The sequence below is a fragment of the Schistocerca piceifrons genome, chromosome 3 (assembly GCF_021461385.2).
Source record: "Schistocerca piceifrons isolate TAMUIC-IGC-003096 chromosome 3, iqSchPice1.1, whole genome shotgun sequence".
NCBI lineage: Eukaryota > Metazoa > Arthropoda > Insecta > Orthoptera > Acrididae > Schistocerca > Schistocerca piceifrons.
Window position 1 is genome coordinate 256,431,455 of NC_060140.1, and position 12,375 is coordinate 256,443,829.

At 36.0% G+C, this 12,375-nt stretch overlaps 1 protein-coding gene across 1 annotated transcript in view; it reads right to left on the minus strand.

The window, feature by feature from the left end:
* Nucleotides 1-12,375, minus strand: part of LOC124790049 (aromatic-L-amino-acid decarboxylase-like) — a 115,395-nt gene that overhangs the window by 71,878 nt on the left and 31,142 nt on the right. Inside the window, exon 2 of the mRNA XM_047257609.1 lies at nucleotides 10,935-11,140. Within this exon, the coding sequence (XP_047113565.1) occupies nucleotides 10,935-11,135 (201 nt within the window). The 5' untranslated portion in view covers nucleotides 11,136-11,140. The remainder of the gene's footprint in view (nucleotides 1-10,934; nucleotides 11,141-12,375) is intronic.

The following is a 12,375-nucleotide window of genomic DNA, read 5'->3' on the forward strand; positions in this document are numbered from 1 at the left end:
TGATGATGATGCACAGTTAGGATAAATGAGATAGTACCTTACAGTATTGACACTCCTCATTGGAAATAAGGATAGTTAAATATTCCAGAATAAATGTTTTTAATAACAGTTTACAAGAGATGACATGGGATGAAATTTATAACGAATCAAATGGTGACATACAATATAATCTAGTCTCCAATAAATTCAAGTAATTCTTCAAAATAGCTTTCCACACCAGCTAATCAGAAAGGACACTACACAGCCATGTAAAAAACCATGGATTACTAGAGAGATTAAAATACCTTGCAAAAGGAAAAGAGAAATGTATCTGTTGGCAAGAACAAGTAAAGACCTCAGTTAGTCTCACACTACAAAAGCCACTCAAAATTATCAGGGAAAGTTATCAAAAAATCAAAGAAGAGGCACATTTGTCAGAAACCATAATTGTGTGCACAGACTTGAAGCTATATGAAATGGGGTTTTATGGGAGGCAGGACAACCAGCCACAGAATGAGATAATATCACTAATGAATCAAAAGGAAGGGATGTAAAGATCAATCACACATAGCAAATATGTTTAATAATCATTTTCTAAATGTAGTATAAAATATAAGGATGGACAGTTCAAGAGAAATATCACAGCAGTATGTTAAAAATCTATTCTTGTAAAATTAAATTATATAACTCATAAAATTCAATCATATGAACTTATCAACAACTTCTCCTCCTGAAATTAAGAAAATTATATATTCTATCAAGAATTAAAGCCCAACTGGATTTTATGGTGCTTCCAACAGACTATTAAATTTTTTCCCATACAATAAGGCCTGTTTTATGTGAAATATATGATGTGTCACTAACTCAAGACATTTTTCCAGGGGTTGAAATATGCTGTTGTCAAATCCCTCTGTAAGAGTGGTGATAGAAGAGATGTCAGTAAATACAATCCTCTTCCACTACTGCCACGATTCTACAAGATTTTTGAAGGATGATGTATTTTAGAATAATAGTCCAACTGAGCAATAATAATATACTCTTTAAATTAAAGGTGTGCTTTCAGAAGAGCTGCTCTACTCAGAATGATATTTACATGGCCGCTCACCAAATTTTACAATTATTGATTAACAAAATAACACCAGCCATTATTTCCTGTGAAGTATTGAAGCCAACTGACTGCCTGGATCGTAATATTCTCCAAGATAAACAGAGTTTGTATGGGACTGATAGTGCAGCCAACCAATGGAAAAGAATGCAGGAAGTTGTTCTTAGTAATTCAGCCAATGTAATTAAGGGATATTATTCTGACTGGGGAGAAATCACATATTGGGGTCCTCAAGGCTCAATCTTCGGCCTGATATTGTTCCTTATACATGTAAACAATCTCCTGTCTAATATACTACAAGCAGATTTAGTTCTTTTGTGGATGACACTAGCACTGTAATCAATCCAAGCAAACACATAGCAACATAAGAAAAGGTAAACAGTGGTCCTAAAAGTATCTTTGACTGGTTTCCTTTGAATTGTCTCACTCTCAATTTTTAAAAGACACAGTATATTCAGTTCTGCACATCTACAGACACTACACCAATAGTAAGTGCAACACACATCGAGGAAATAATAAATAGTGTGAGAACTTCAAAATTCTTATGTTTCCATATTAATGAGAATTTAAACTGTGAACTCCTAAAACTATTTGTCAGTCACATTTACACTTAGAAACATTGAAAATCCTGGGAAGTGACAAATCAGTAAGTTGATGTAATTTGCATATCTTCATTCAGTAATTTTGTATGGAATAAAGTCCTGGGGTAGCTCATCTTTAAGGAAGAAAAGTCTTCATTACTCAAAAATGTGCTGTAAGAATAATATGTGGTGCTTATTCATGCTCATCTTGTAGATACTTGTTTAAGGAGTTGGGCATTTTGATTACTGCTTCATGTATATTTAATCCCTCATGAGGTTTGTTGTCAATAATCCACTGCAGTCATAAGTAACAATGGTGTACATTACGCAAAACCAGAAGAAAAAACTACATTTAAGGTTCTATTTAGTGCAGAGAAGGGGTGCACAGTGCTACAACCAAAATTTTTGATCAGTTAACCAGTGATATAAAATGTCTGACAGACAGTAAAGTAATATTTGAAATCAAACTGAAGAAGTTTCTCCTTGAAAAAAAAAAACACTTTCTATTCTGTAGAATAATTTCTATTATTGTAATGAGTAAAAGATGGTTAGTAGGAATTACTAACTTTCATCTGAATGTTTTAAAAATAGAAAAAAAGAAAAAGAACAAAATGTTGTAAATGATCAGCCTATAGCAATATTTACAAAACAATTTGTGAGGTGAATATAAAATAACTTGGTCAGTATCACAACAATTTATCATGCAAATAATCCCTGGAACACGGTACTAATTATCTAACTATTTCAGAGGTCCCTATAGCTAATATAAAATGGACTCAGTGGAGTGTCATTTAATCTTTTTGTATAAAGGAAAAAAAAACTAATGTAGTGGTCTCCACACACAGTCAGCTACCTGGGGCCCTACTGCTCTCAATCCTACATCACAAGTCCAGAAAATCTGCAGCCTAGCTTGTCACAGAGCCTTAGAAGTCTCTAGTTCGAGCCTCCCACTCAACTCTGTACAAAAATCATAATCATTTCAGGCAATAGTCCTGTAGATTTTGAGCTTTTTTGAAATTCCATGAAAAAGGTTGGTCTTCTCAAGCTTCTCCACCAATTTGCTGGAATGAACCAAGTATAACCTAAGAGCCCAGACTATGGACATTATTCATTCCAACATGAGCCACAATGGCAGTTCCCTCAATGGTTGCTAGAGCAGCTTCTTCAGCAGACTGAAAGAGGCCTCCAGGTATGGGCACTGAGTGTACATGGTGATCTTTCCTATCTGTTGCAATCAATCCTTTAAGGGATACCATTATTTGCCACACATGCAAACTACTGATGATTAATCCTTTCATTCTTGTTTACCCATACATGAGACATCCAGGCTTCCCAAGAGGTGGAATGGGTTCTACCAGCTCAGAGTGAGTTTCAGAGGGAGATATCACCACAAACAAGTTGCTTAGCGGATCTACACCTATAGCTACATCTACAATCCCAAAGCCCCATTGTAGTGTGTTGTCTAGGGCACTTTGTGTACCAGTGTTGCATCTACACATTCCAGTTGAGATGTGAATGACACATGGGATGAACGACAGATGGTATACCTCCATGTAAGCTTGACTCTTTCTGATTTTACCTTCATCTTTATCTGACACATATACAGGAATGTATGCAGTCAGAATTTTTACTCTAAATCACATGTTGATTCATTTTTATAGCATCTGCTACAGGTGATGTGTAAGTGTCTCTGTGATGTTTTCATGCTTATTAAACAAACCTGTGATGAAACCCACTGCTCTTCTTTGTATCTTCTCTATTTCTTCCATCAATACATTCTGATAAGGATCCCAACTGATAAGCAATATGCAAGTAATTGTTGAACAAGAGGTTTGTTAGCCACTTCCTTGATGGGCAAACTACATTTCCTATTAATTCTTCTAATCCATCTCAATCTGGCATCTGCCTTTGCTGCAGTAGGAATTATGTGGTCTTTCCACTTTAAACATTCTGTAACCACACTCTCAGATACTTAATGTTTGTGACTGCTTTCTGGTAATTGTTTGGAAATCATCTACTCATATAATAAGGTAGATTTATGACTATTAATTCACAACATGCTACATTTGTTTATCCTTGCAGCAAGTGTCAATCCACTGCAGGTCTTCTTACATTTTGCTACAATTTTCTGACAGTGGGGTATTTCTCAATATGACAGCATCATCAAAAAAATGCCTTTTGGAGCTTCTAATGGTATCTGATTGGTTATACATTCTGATTGGTATGTAATGTGTACTGTTTGCTAGGACCTACTAAATATAATCAAACAGCTAGTCTGATATTCCGTTTACTCATATTTTGTCCACTGGATAACACTGTGGAACTGTATCAAATACCTTCTAGGAACCAAAGAACATGGAATTAACATGTGCACTGGTAACTGATGCACTCTGGGTCTCACAGACTTGTGGAGAAAGCACAGTTTCACACAATCAATTGGAATGCTTCATTACTCCAGAAACATATGGTAGACTGCTGCTAGATGAGGAAGTTCTTTCACATACTTCATGCAGAACTTTGTAGGTATCCCATCAGTTCCAGCCACCTTTCCTCTGTTGAGCAATTTTTATTGATGTTCTATCATGTGGTCATTTTATTGTTTATAGAATTATTGAGAGGTGGAACCATAGTATAATCTTCCTTAGTGCAAACAATTTTAGAACAAATAATTTAGTATTTTGACATTCACTCTATCATGCTGTGTTCCAATGCTGTTATGGTCAATGAGTGTCTGGACAGCTGGCTTTCACCTGATTACTGATTTAACTTATTAACAAACCTTAGCATTTTGTGTCAAACTGAGAGACAGAATTTTCCATTCAAAAATTGTTGATCAATTTTTCTTGACTTTCATTACACTAATTTTTGCTTTGTCCACTTTTTGTTTGCCTATGACACTTTAGCTGTGTTGAAATCTGTGGAGAAGCTCTCTTTGGTTTTAGAACAGCTAGCTAATACTGCAAGTCCTTCCTTGTTCAGTGAATATGTGGATATAGTATGTTGTAGAATACTCTCAAACTTTATCCATTTGTAATCAACATTTTCTTTCTTGTATATAGATGTTTAAAGTTCACTGCTCACAAGCAGGAATAGCATCATACTTTTCTTTAAATTTTTATTGACACCTATAGTCAGTTATGCTATAATGATCTTATTATCATTGACTGTGTAGTACTATACTCCATGTTCTCCCTCATCCCTGCCTCTCCTGTACAGGGCCCTCAGACCTAACATGGAGATGCCACTTATACTCAAGTTGATGACTGGTGATAGGTTCTTTACTTCCTGGAAATGTGACAGTATCTGAGGGAGAGGTCAGTACTTGAAGTACCTTTGTTATATCTGGTACATGCCTCTTGATAGCCGACTGAGCACAACCATTTGCAGCACTATTCATCACTTGACACTTGACAGTGGTCAAGGTGTTTTACAGTTACTTACAAAGAGCAAGAACCTCATCTTGCATACAGAGCAGCATTCACAGTGGGGTTCTGCATTCCGACAGTTACAATGTTTTTCTTAATGGTAAACAATTAACTTTATATTAATCTTGTTAATTCTCTTTTAATCTCTGGATCTGTTACACCACGAGGATTAAATATTCATTTTGAAAACAGAAGCAGTAAACACTCAAGAAAATAATATTCTTTCCTAACAATAGAAAATCCCGTGAAAAAACTTATTGATTCCCTGAAGCTACTCGAGAATGTGGAGTTTCAAAACTATCATTTTGTTGTTGTATAGTCCCTATTAAACTGATGTAAAAATGGAAAACTGGAGAAATTTATGACAAATTCAGATAGTTTACAACAGGAACCTAACTAAATAAACCTGATATAATTATACTCTCCACAGACACACTACTATATTACAGCATTGGACTTTGTAAAATCTTACCTTGCAATTGCAAACTTTCAACACAGTCTTAAAGTAAACTGATCAACTAGCAGGAAAAGGTGGAAATATTGTAGTAATTACATAACTATCTAAACTACAATTAAGGGGAAATGATTTTTAAAATCAGATTTGCTGCTAATACTTGTAGAATGTGCAACTGTGAGATACAACTGTCTATTTACAATGAAAAACATTTTGTGTAATATATGCAATTGTAACTTACAACTTCTAATTTACTACAATACAAAAATTTCCAAAAATTTTCAGAATTATTCCTTTACTCCTGAAATGCAACTAGTGAGAATGATTGTCTGAATTAAGGTATGACTGTCCAAATTACATTTTTTGTGACCCTCAGCATTTGAAAACTATGCAAAAAACCTAACACATACACATGTTTTGTTGTTAAAAATAATGTAAAGGTGAAACAACACAAAAATCACATTTAAATAGCATCTGAAAGATTAGGATTTAGATTTCTGAAGCAAATTTATCTGATACACAAAGGAAATTCCTAAAGTTGGCTTATACTGATATAAGTAAATAAATACACTGATGGGCCAAAACATTATGACCACCTGCTTAGTAGCTTATTTGTCCATCTTTGAAGCGTAATATATCACTGAGGCTGCATATCAGGGACCAAAAGATTGTTGGTTGATTTGTGGAGGTACATGGCATTAAATATCTATGCACAGGTCACATAATTCACATAATTTGCATGTGTTGTTACCTGATAGTGACCCATATGAATTCCTTAGGATTTATATCAGACAAATTTGGTCTCAAGACATCAATGTAAGTTCACTATAATGCTCTTCAAACCACTGTAGTATGATTCTGGCTCCAAGACATGTACAATTATAATGCTGAAAGGTGACATTGTCATGAGGGAAGACATAACACATGAGGGGATGCAGGTGGTTTTCAGCCATCGTTGTATCTTTGATTACTACCATGGGTTCCATGCAAGCACAGGAGAATGTCTCCCATAGCATACCATATTTTACAGACTATAAGATGCTACAGACTAATAGTAATTGACAGAATTTTTAAGGAATTTTTTTAGAAATATCATTTTTTACCATTTTATTGTTAGTTTGAAAAGTCATATTTAAAACAAAATTCTTAGTTTAGAAAACCAATCTGACCTTTAAAATCCCTGGAAAACATCATCTGAACTTTCTTCTTCTTCTTCTTTTTCTTCCTCTTCATCATCATGATTGTACTCTTCATATATAAGATGGCTTTCACTGCTGTCAAGAGAGTTACTTATGCCACACTTCTTGAAAGATTTAATAATAATGTCTTCTCTCACTCTAGATCAAAACTGTTTTTTCCAATGACACGCTTGTTTGATTGTAGGTTATTTTAAAGCTCTCTTCCATGTGAATTCATGTTTGGTTTCGTCTATCATTCATTAGTTCCATTCCTCCCTCATATTCACTTTAAACGGCTTGTTTATTGAGACACCAAGGGGTTGCAATTGTGAAACAAGTCCTCCCAGAATAATAGAAAGCTTTGTATTTACCTGTCTCAATCCTTTTTCACAGAATTTTTCAAATGACTACCAAACTGATCTAGCACAAGAAGAGAAGTCTTCTTCAACAAAGCACCCATCTTTCTGCCCCATGCTCTGCTAATCTATAGTTCCACACTAGCCTCATCCATCCAGCCGATGTCATGTATGTGAACAACAACAACTGGTGGTATTTCAGAAGGTTTTGGCATTGTTTTGTGCTGGAAAATGATCTTTTTTTAAGTTTAGTGCTGTCAGCACAACATGAAAGGGCAACAGTGTAGTGCGTCTTTTGGTGTTCACTTGTTTTTATAGTTACAGTTTTAGCCACTTTCATAGCAACACCTGTTACTCAGCGCATCAGATGTCAGAGGAGTTTCATCTTTACTTGATATCTGGCTTAGTTCCACACTGGTTTTCTTTTGATGCTGAATAATAAAGCACTGGAAAGATAATATTTTCTCTTCATGCTCTTGTGGCATTTTCTGAGGTATTTTGGTTTGTTCCACATACTAAGTCCATGATGCTTCATAAGCCTGTAGCACTCCACCCTAGTCTGTTAAGTTCCACTGTAGCACTAGCTTATGAGTGTATTTTAATTATTTTTGTATTAATTCCAGTGACATTTTGATTGTGTTCAAATGGTTCAAATGGCTCTGAGCACTATGGGACTTAACATCTATGGTCATCAGTCCCCTAGAACTTAGAACTACTTAAACCTAACTAACCTAAGGACATCACACAACACCCAGTCATCACGAGGCAGAGAAAATCCCTGAGCCTGCCGGGAATCGAACCCGGGAACCCGGGCGTGGGAAGCAAGAACGCTGCCGCACGACCACGAGCTGCGGACTTTGATTGTGTCCTTGAATCCATTTCAATATACCATATTTACTCAAATCTAAGCCGCACTCGAATCTAAGCCGCACCTGAAAATAAGACTCGAAATCAAGGAAAAAAAATTTTCCCGAATCTAAGCTGCACCTGAAATTTGAGACTCGAAATTCAAGGGATAGAAAAGTTTTAGGCCGCACCTCCAAATCGAAATACAGTGTGTCCATTGTAATATGAGACACAATTTAGGTCAAATGAATGATGATGCAGCTACAGTAGTTTGGTTCGAGTCGTAAGCTTAGCAGTTAAGCTTTACCAGGTAGCCATTGCTATGCGTCAGGTGCTCCGTCCTTATTTATACGGGTACCCTTCCTTTCTCACGTGCTATGTCTGGTTTGAATCGATTGCTTATTTTTCTTTGATCCATATGATAGAAGATGTTTTGAATGAGAGTTTAGCTAAAATTTGTCGCCATTTGAAAATCTTTGCAGACGCCTCTTTTGTACATCACATTCTGCACAGAAATTAGAGTCATCTTAGATTTAAAAATCTAGTCAATTGCTGTGCTTCATTTTTGACTGTATCACTATTAAGCATAAGAATAATACGAATATAAACATGACATGATATGTATATTCTTCCGTGTTTGCTGTTGTCTCACACTAGTTTCGTCGTTTATTAGGCAAACAAGATTTAAATGAGATAGCAGCAAATACGAAAGAATACATGGCAAAATGTTTATATTCATATTATTCTTATGGTGAAGAGAATACTGTATGTGATTCACAATTCATAAAAGTTCCTATTAGCAACCATCTTTTCTCACAGGTAGGAAAAAATTCAGAACGTAGAGTTGGCCATATTGACAAACATCCCAAACAGTCTTGCCAGTCGGATTTTCATAGTACATTGAAATGCTGCTACAGTCAAAGATGAACAATACGGAATTTGTATTTACTTTGTTGGATAATGTACAAAAATGCAATGGTCGAAACTCGGGGCAGAGAAAAAAGCTCGTCTTCCACCCTTTTTTTAAATTTACTTACTGAGTCAGAGGTTATGGCGCCAGTATTTATCTTTGTGCCTGCAAAGCATGCCTGTGTAGCGCTACATATATTCGACGGCAGAAGTTAGTTGTGGCAGTACGAACATTTTTCAGAACTTCCACTTACTTTGCACTCGATTCTAAGCCACAGGCGGTTTTTTGGATTACAAAAACCAGAAAAAAAGTGCGGCTTAGATTAGAGTAAATACGGTATCTTATTCTAGTTCTGGCCCTTTTGCATTCAGTCCTCTATCTGTGCATTTAGTCTTCCTCATTTTTATCAATTTTTCTTTATTAGTCCATCAATAGCAAATGATTTTTTTCTGTTGGTGGAGGGCTAAAATGTCACTCAGCTGCCCTGTTTCCATATTCTTCAGCATATACTATTACTTTCAATTTATAGTCGACATCATATGAATACCTTTTATTTTATTCAATTACAAAACTAGGTACTGGCAAAAGTATTGCACTGTTACCAATAACACAAATCACTTTCAGTTCAGGTTCACTGGCACCATAGACTGCAGTGATGCATCATAGGCTTGTCAATGTTGTGTGTTTGAGGTGCTCGAATAGGATGGAGACAATTCCAGTTGATTCCAGTGTTGCTAGATAGAGGTAGGTTTCCCATGGCACTGAATATATTGCCATTTTTAAGAGAGGTGGAAATTTTAAATCGAACACTAGACATTTTTATTTTAGTTTTGAGTATGAGATGTACCAGAATTTTGGAGACAATTTTTCACAGAAAAAAGTGAGTCTTATTGTCCATAAAATACAGTAATACTGCTCTCACCAGCCTGTGTCTGTGGAATGCTGCATGGTATGAGGCACCGTTCACATTGATGACAATGTTTGTGGAGAAAACCATTGACATATTGTAGTAAAAGTGCAATTCACCCAATGAGCTAACATTGATTGATGGTTGAATCCTGATGGTCCCCTGCCTGCTGCAATCATAATTGATGAAGTCATTGGTTCGGTACGCGAACACGTACAGGTGGTTTGCTATGGAGCTCCATGTTCAACACCATATGATGAACGGTGTGCTCCAAGACACTTGTGTGTGCACCACCATTATGTTCTTTCAGCAGAGATGCCACTGATCACCATCTACCTTACCTTGCACAGTAGACAAGCCTCTTAGCCCAACATTCTGTGGAGAGTTGCAGATGTCAAACCTTTTAGCACCTACTGGTAGTTTCATTGTCCTTCTACCACTTTCTGTAGATACTCATGAGAGAAGCACATGAATGTATGCCCAGCTTCACCATTTTAGGGATATACATTCACAGGCTCTGCATAATAATAACCTACCCTTTGTCAAAGTTGCTTATCTCGATGGATTCCCCCATTTGTAGCCCATATCTTTGTTAGGGTGATCCCCCATAGATGTCTGCTCTGCTTACATACTTTTTTATTGCGTCATGTGCCCACAGCACAATTAGGCAGCATCCAATGTCATGGTAGGCTATAGGCATAATGTTTTGGCTTTTCAGTGTATGTGAACTGCAAAGATTTTTCCTTAGCTGGTTTCATGATACTTTTTACACTAGTGTGACAAAGATGAACACATCTGCTAAAAACAGATTGGCTTTCTAAAACATATTTTTAACAGGAAAATCAAAAGCTAATTTTGTATGCTACTGGCTTGTAATTTTGATTTCCTTCTATAGAACAATTGTCCAGAAAAACCTATTTGAAAAAATATTTAAAGTCTGTTTCCCTAGCTGTCAGATCATTACATTACTGGGAAAACTGAGATTTTGGTGTTACATACCTAACATTATTTTGAGCAAGTGACAGCTTTAATGATTAAGTAAAGATGGTAATTTTTTCTTCTGGTGTTGTTCTGTTGACATGACTGCACTGGTCAATTGTGTTGTATCATTTATAACAAATTTTATAAGTGAAAAACATTTTCTACAACACTATTTATTGAAAACTGTAGGTAGTAATGTTAAAGAAACTTACCCCAGGCATTATTTTGTCTTCAACATCTTTCATAATTTTGTCCCACTCCTCAGGTTCATGAGGTGCTTCATCCGGGAGTAATTTTACAAGATAAAAAGGTTCTACATCAGAATTGACTCTTCTTGAGCTTATAGTCTTCATGAAGTGGTTTATGTAATCAATCAAGTCTTTCCCATGCTTCTTGAAATCATGAACTGACATTCCCTCTAAAAAAGAGAAGTATTTCTATCATTTATAAAAGAGAAAACAAAATTACAGATGGCTATGAATACCGAATCTATTTTTTGTCTCAGCCACTAGAAGTTAGGTGAACTTCATTATGCTTGTGCCTCACAAAGTAAATCATATATTTTTTCCACATTTTGCATTCTGGCCCTAGATAAACCATTTGGATCTGATGAGTTGCTCTATCATTCTCATCCAGTGGCATTATCAGCTGTAGTATAAAGGGGCATGTAGTCAGCACACCACTCTCCCAATTGCTGTCAGGTTTCTCAACCTTGAAACCACTGCTAATTACTTGAGTAGCTTCTCAGTTGGCCTCATGAGGCTGAGTGCACCTCGTACTAGCCCTGCCACTGAGAAAAATTCCCTGCCAATGGCAGTCAGCCACGCTGACCATTCAGCAGTTGACACAGATAAATCATATATTATATGTATATTAATTTACATATTCCCGGTCAAATGAATGTTGACTTGGAAAAAAAGTGGAATATACCTTTGTTACTATTTTTCTCTCATCAGTCATTGTGTTATTATATGTTAGATAGTACAGCTCTAAAGTTTCAAAACAAAATAGTATTAAGACCAATTAGAAACAAATGCCTTCTACTTATTCGCTCTTGAAATGCTGATGTGAAATGTTCAATTCAAAGTTAGCCACTTTCATTGAACCATTTAATATAACTACTAGCCCCTGCTGTTTTCTATCTTTGCATAAATTCTGTATGCAAAAATTTTACTGGTCAAATGAACTGTAAGCTATTCAGACAATTAATGAACTATGACTTTCCATAGTTTACAGACTTGAAATTGCCTACCATACAATCTTGAATTCTAAAGAGCTCATACCACTAGTTACAGAGCCTTGGAAGATGAGTACTGAATCACCTATTGAAAGTAAGGAGAAGATTATGAAATATCTGTAGACAAATACAATCTATACACTGAAGCACCAAAGAAACTGGTATAGATGTACCTATTCAATGTTCAGAGATATGTAAACAGGCAGAATATGGCACTGCGGTCGGCTATGCCTGTATACGACCACAAGTGCCTGGTGCAGTTGTTATATCAATTACTGCTGCTACAATGACAGGTTATCAAGATTTAAGTGAGTGTAAACCTGGAGTTGCAGATGATGCATGAGTAATGGGACACAGCATCTCTGAGGTAGCAATGGAGTGGGGATTTCCCTGTATGACCATTTCATGAGTGTACC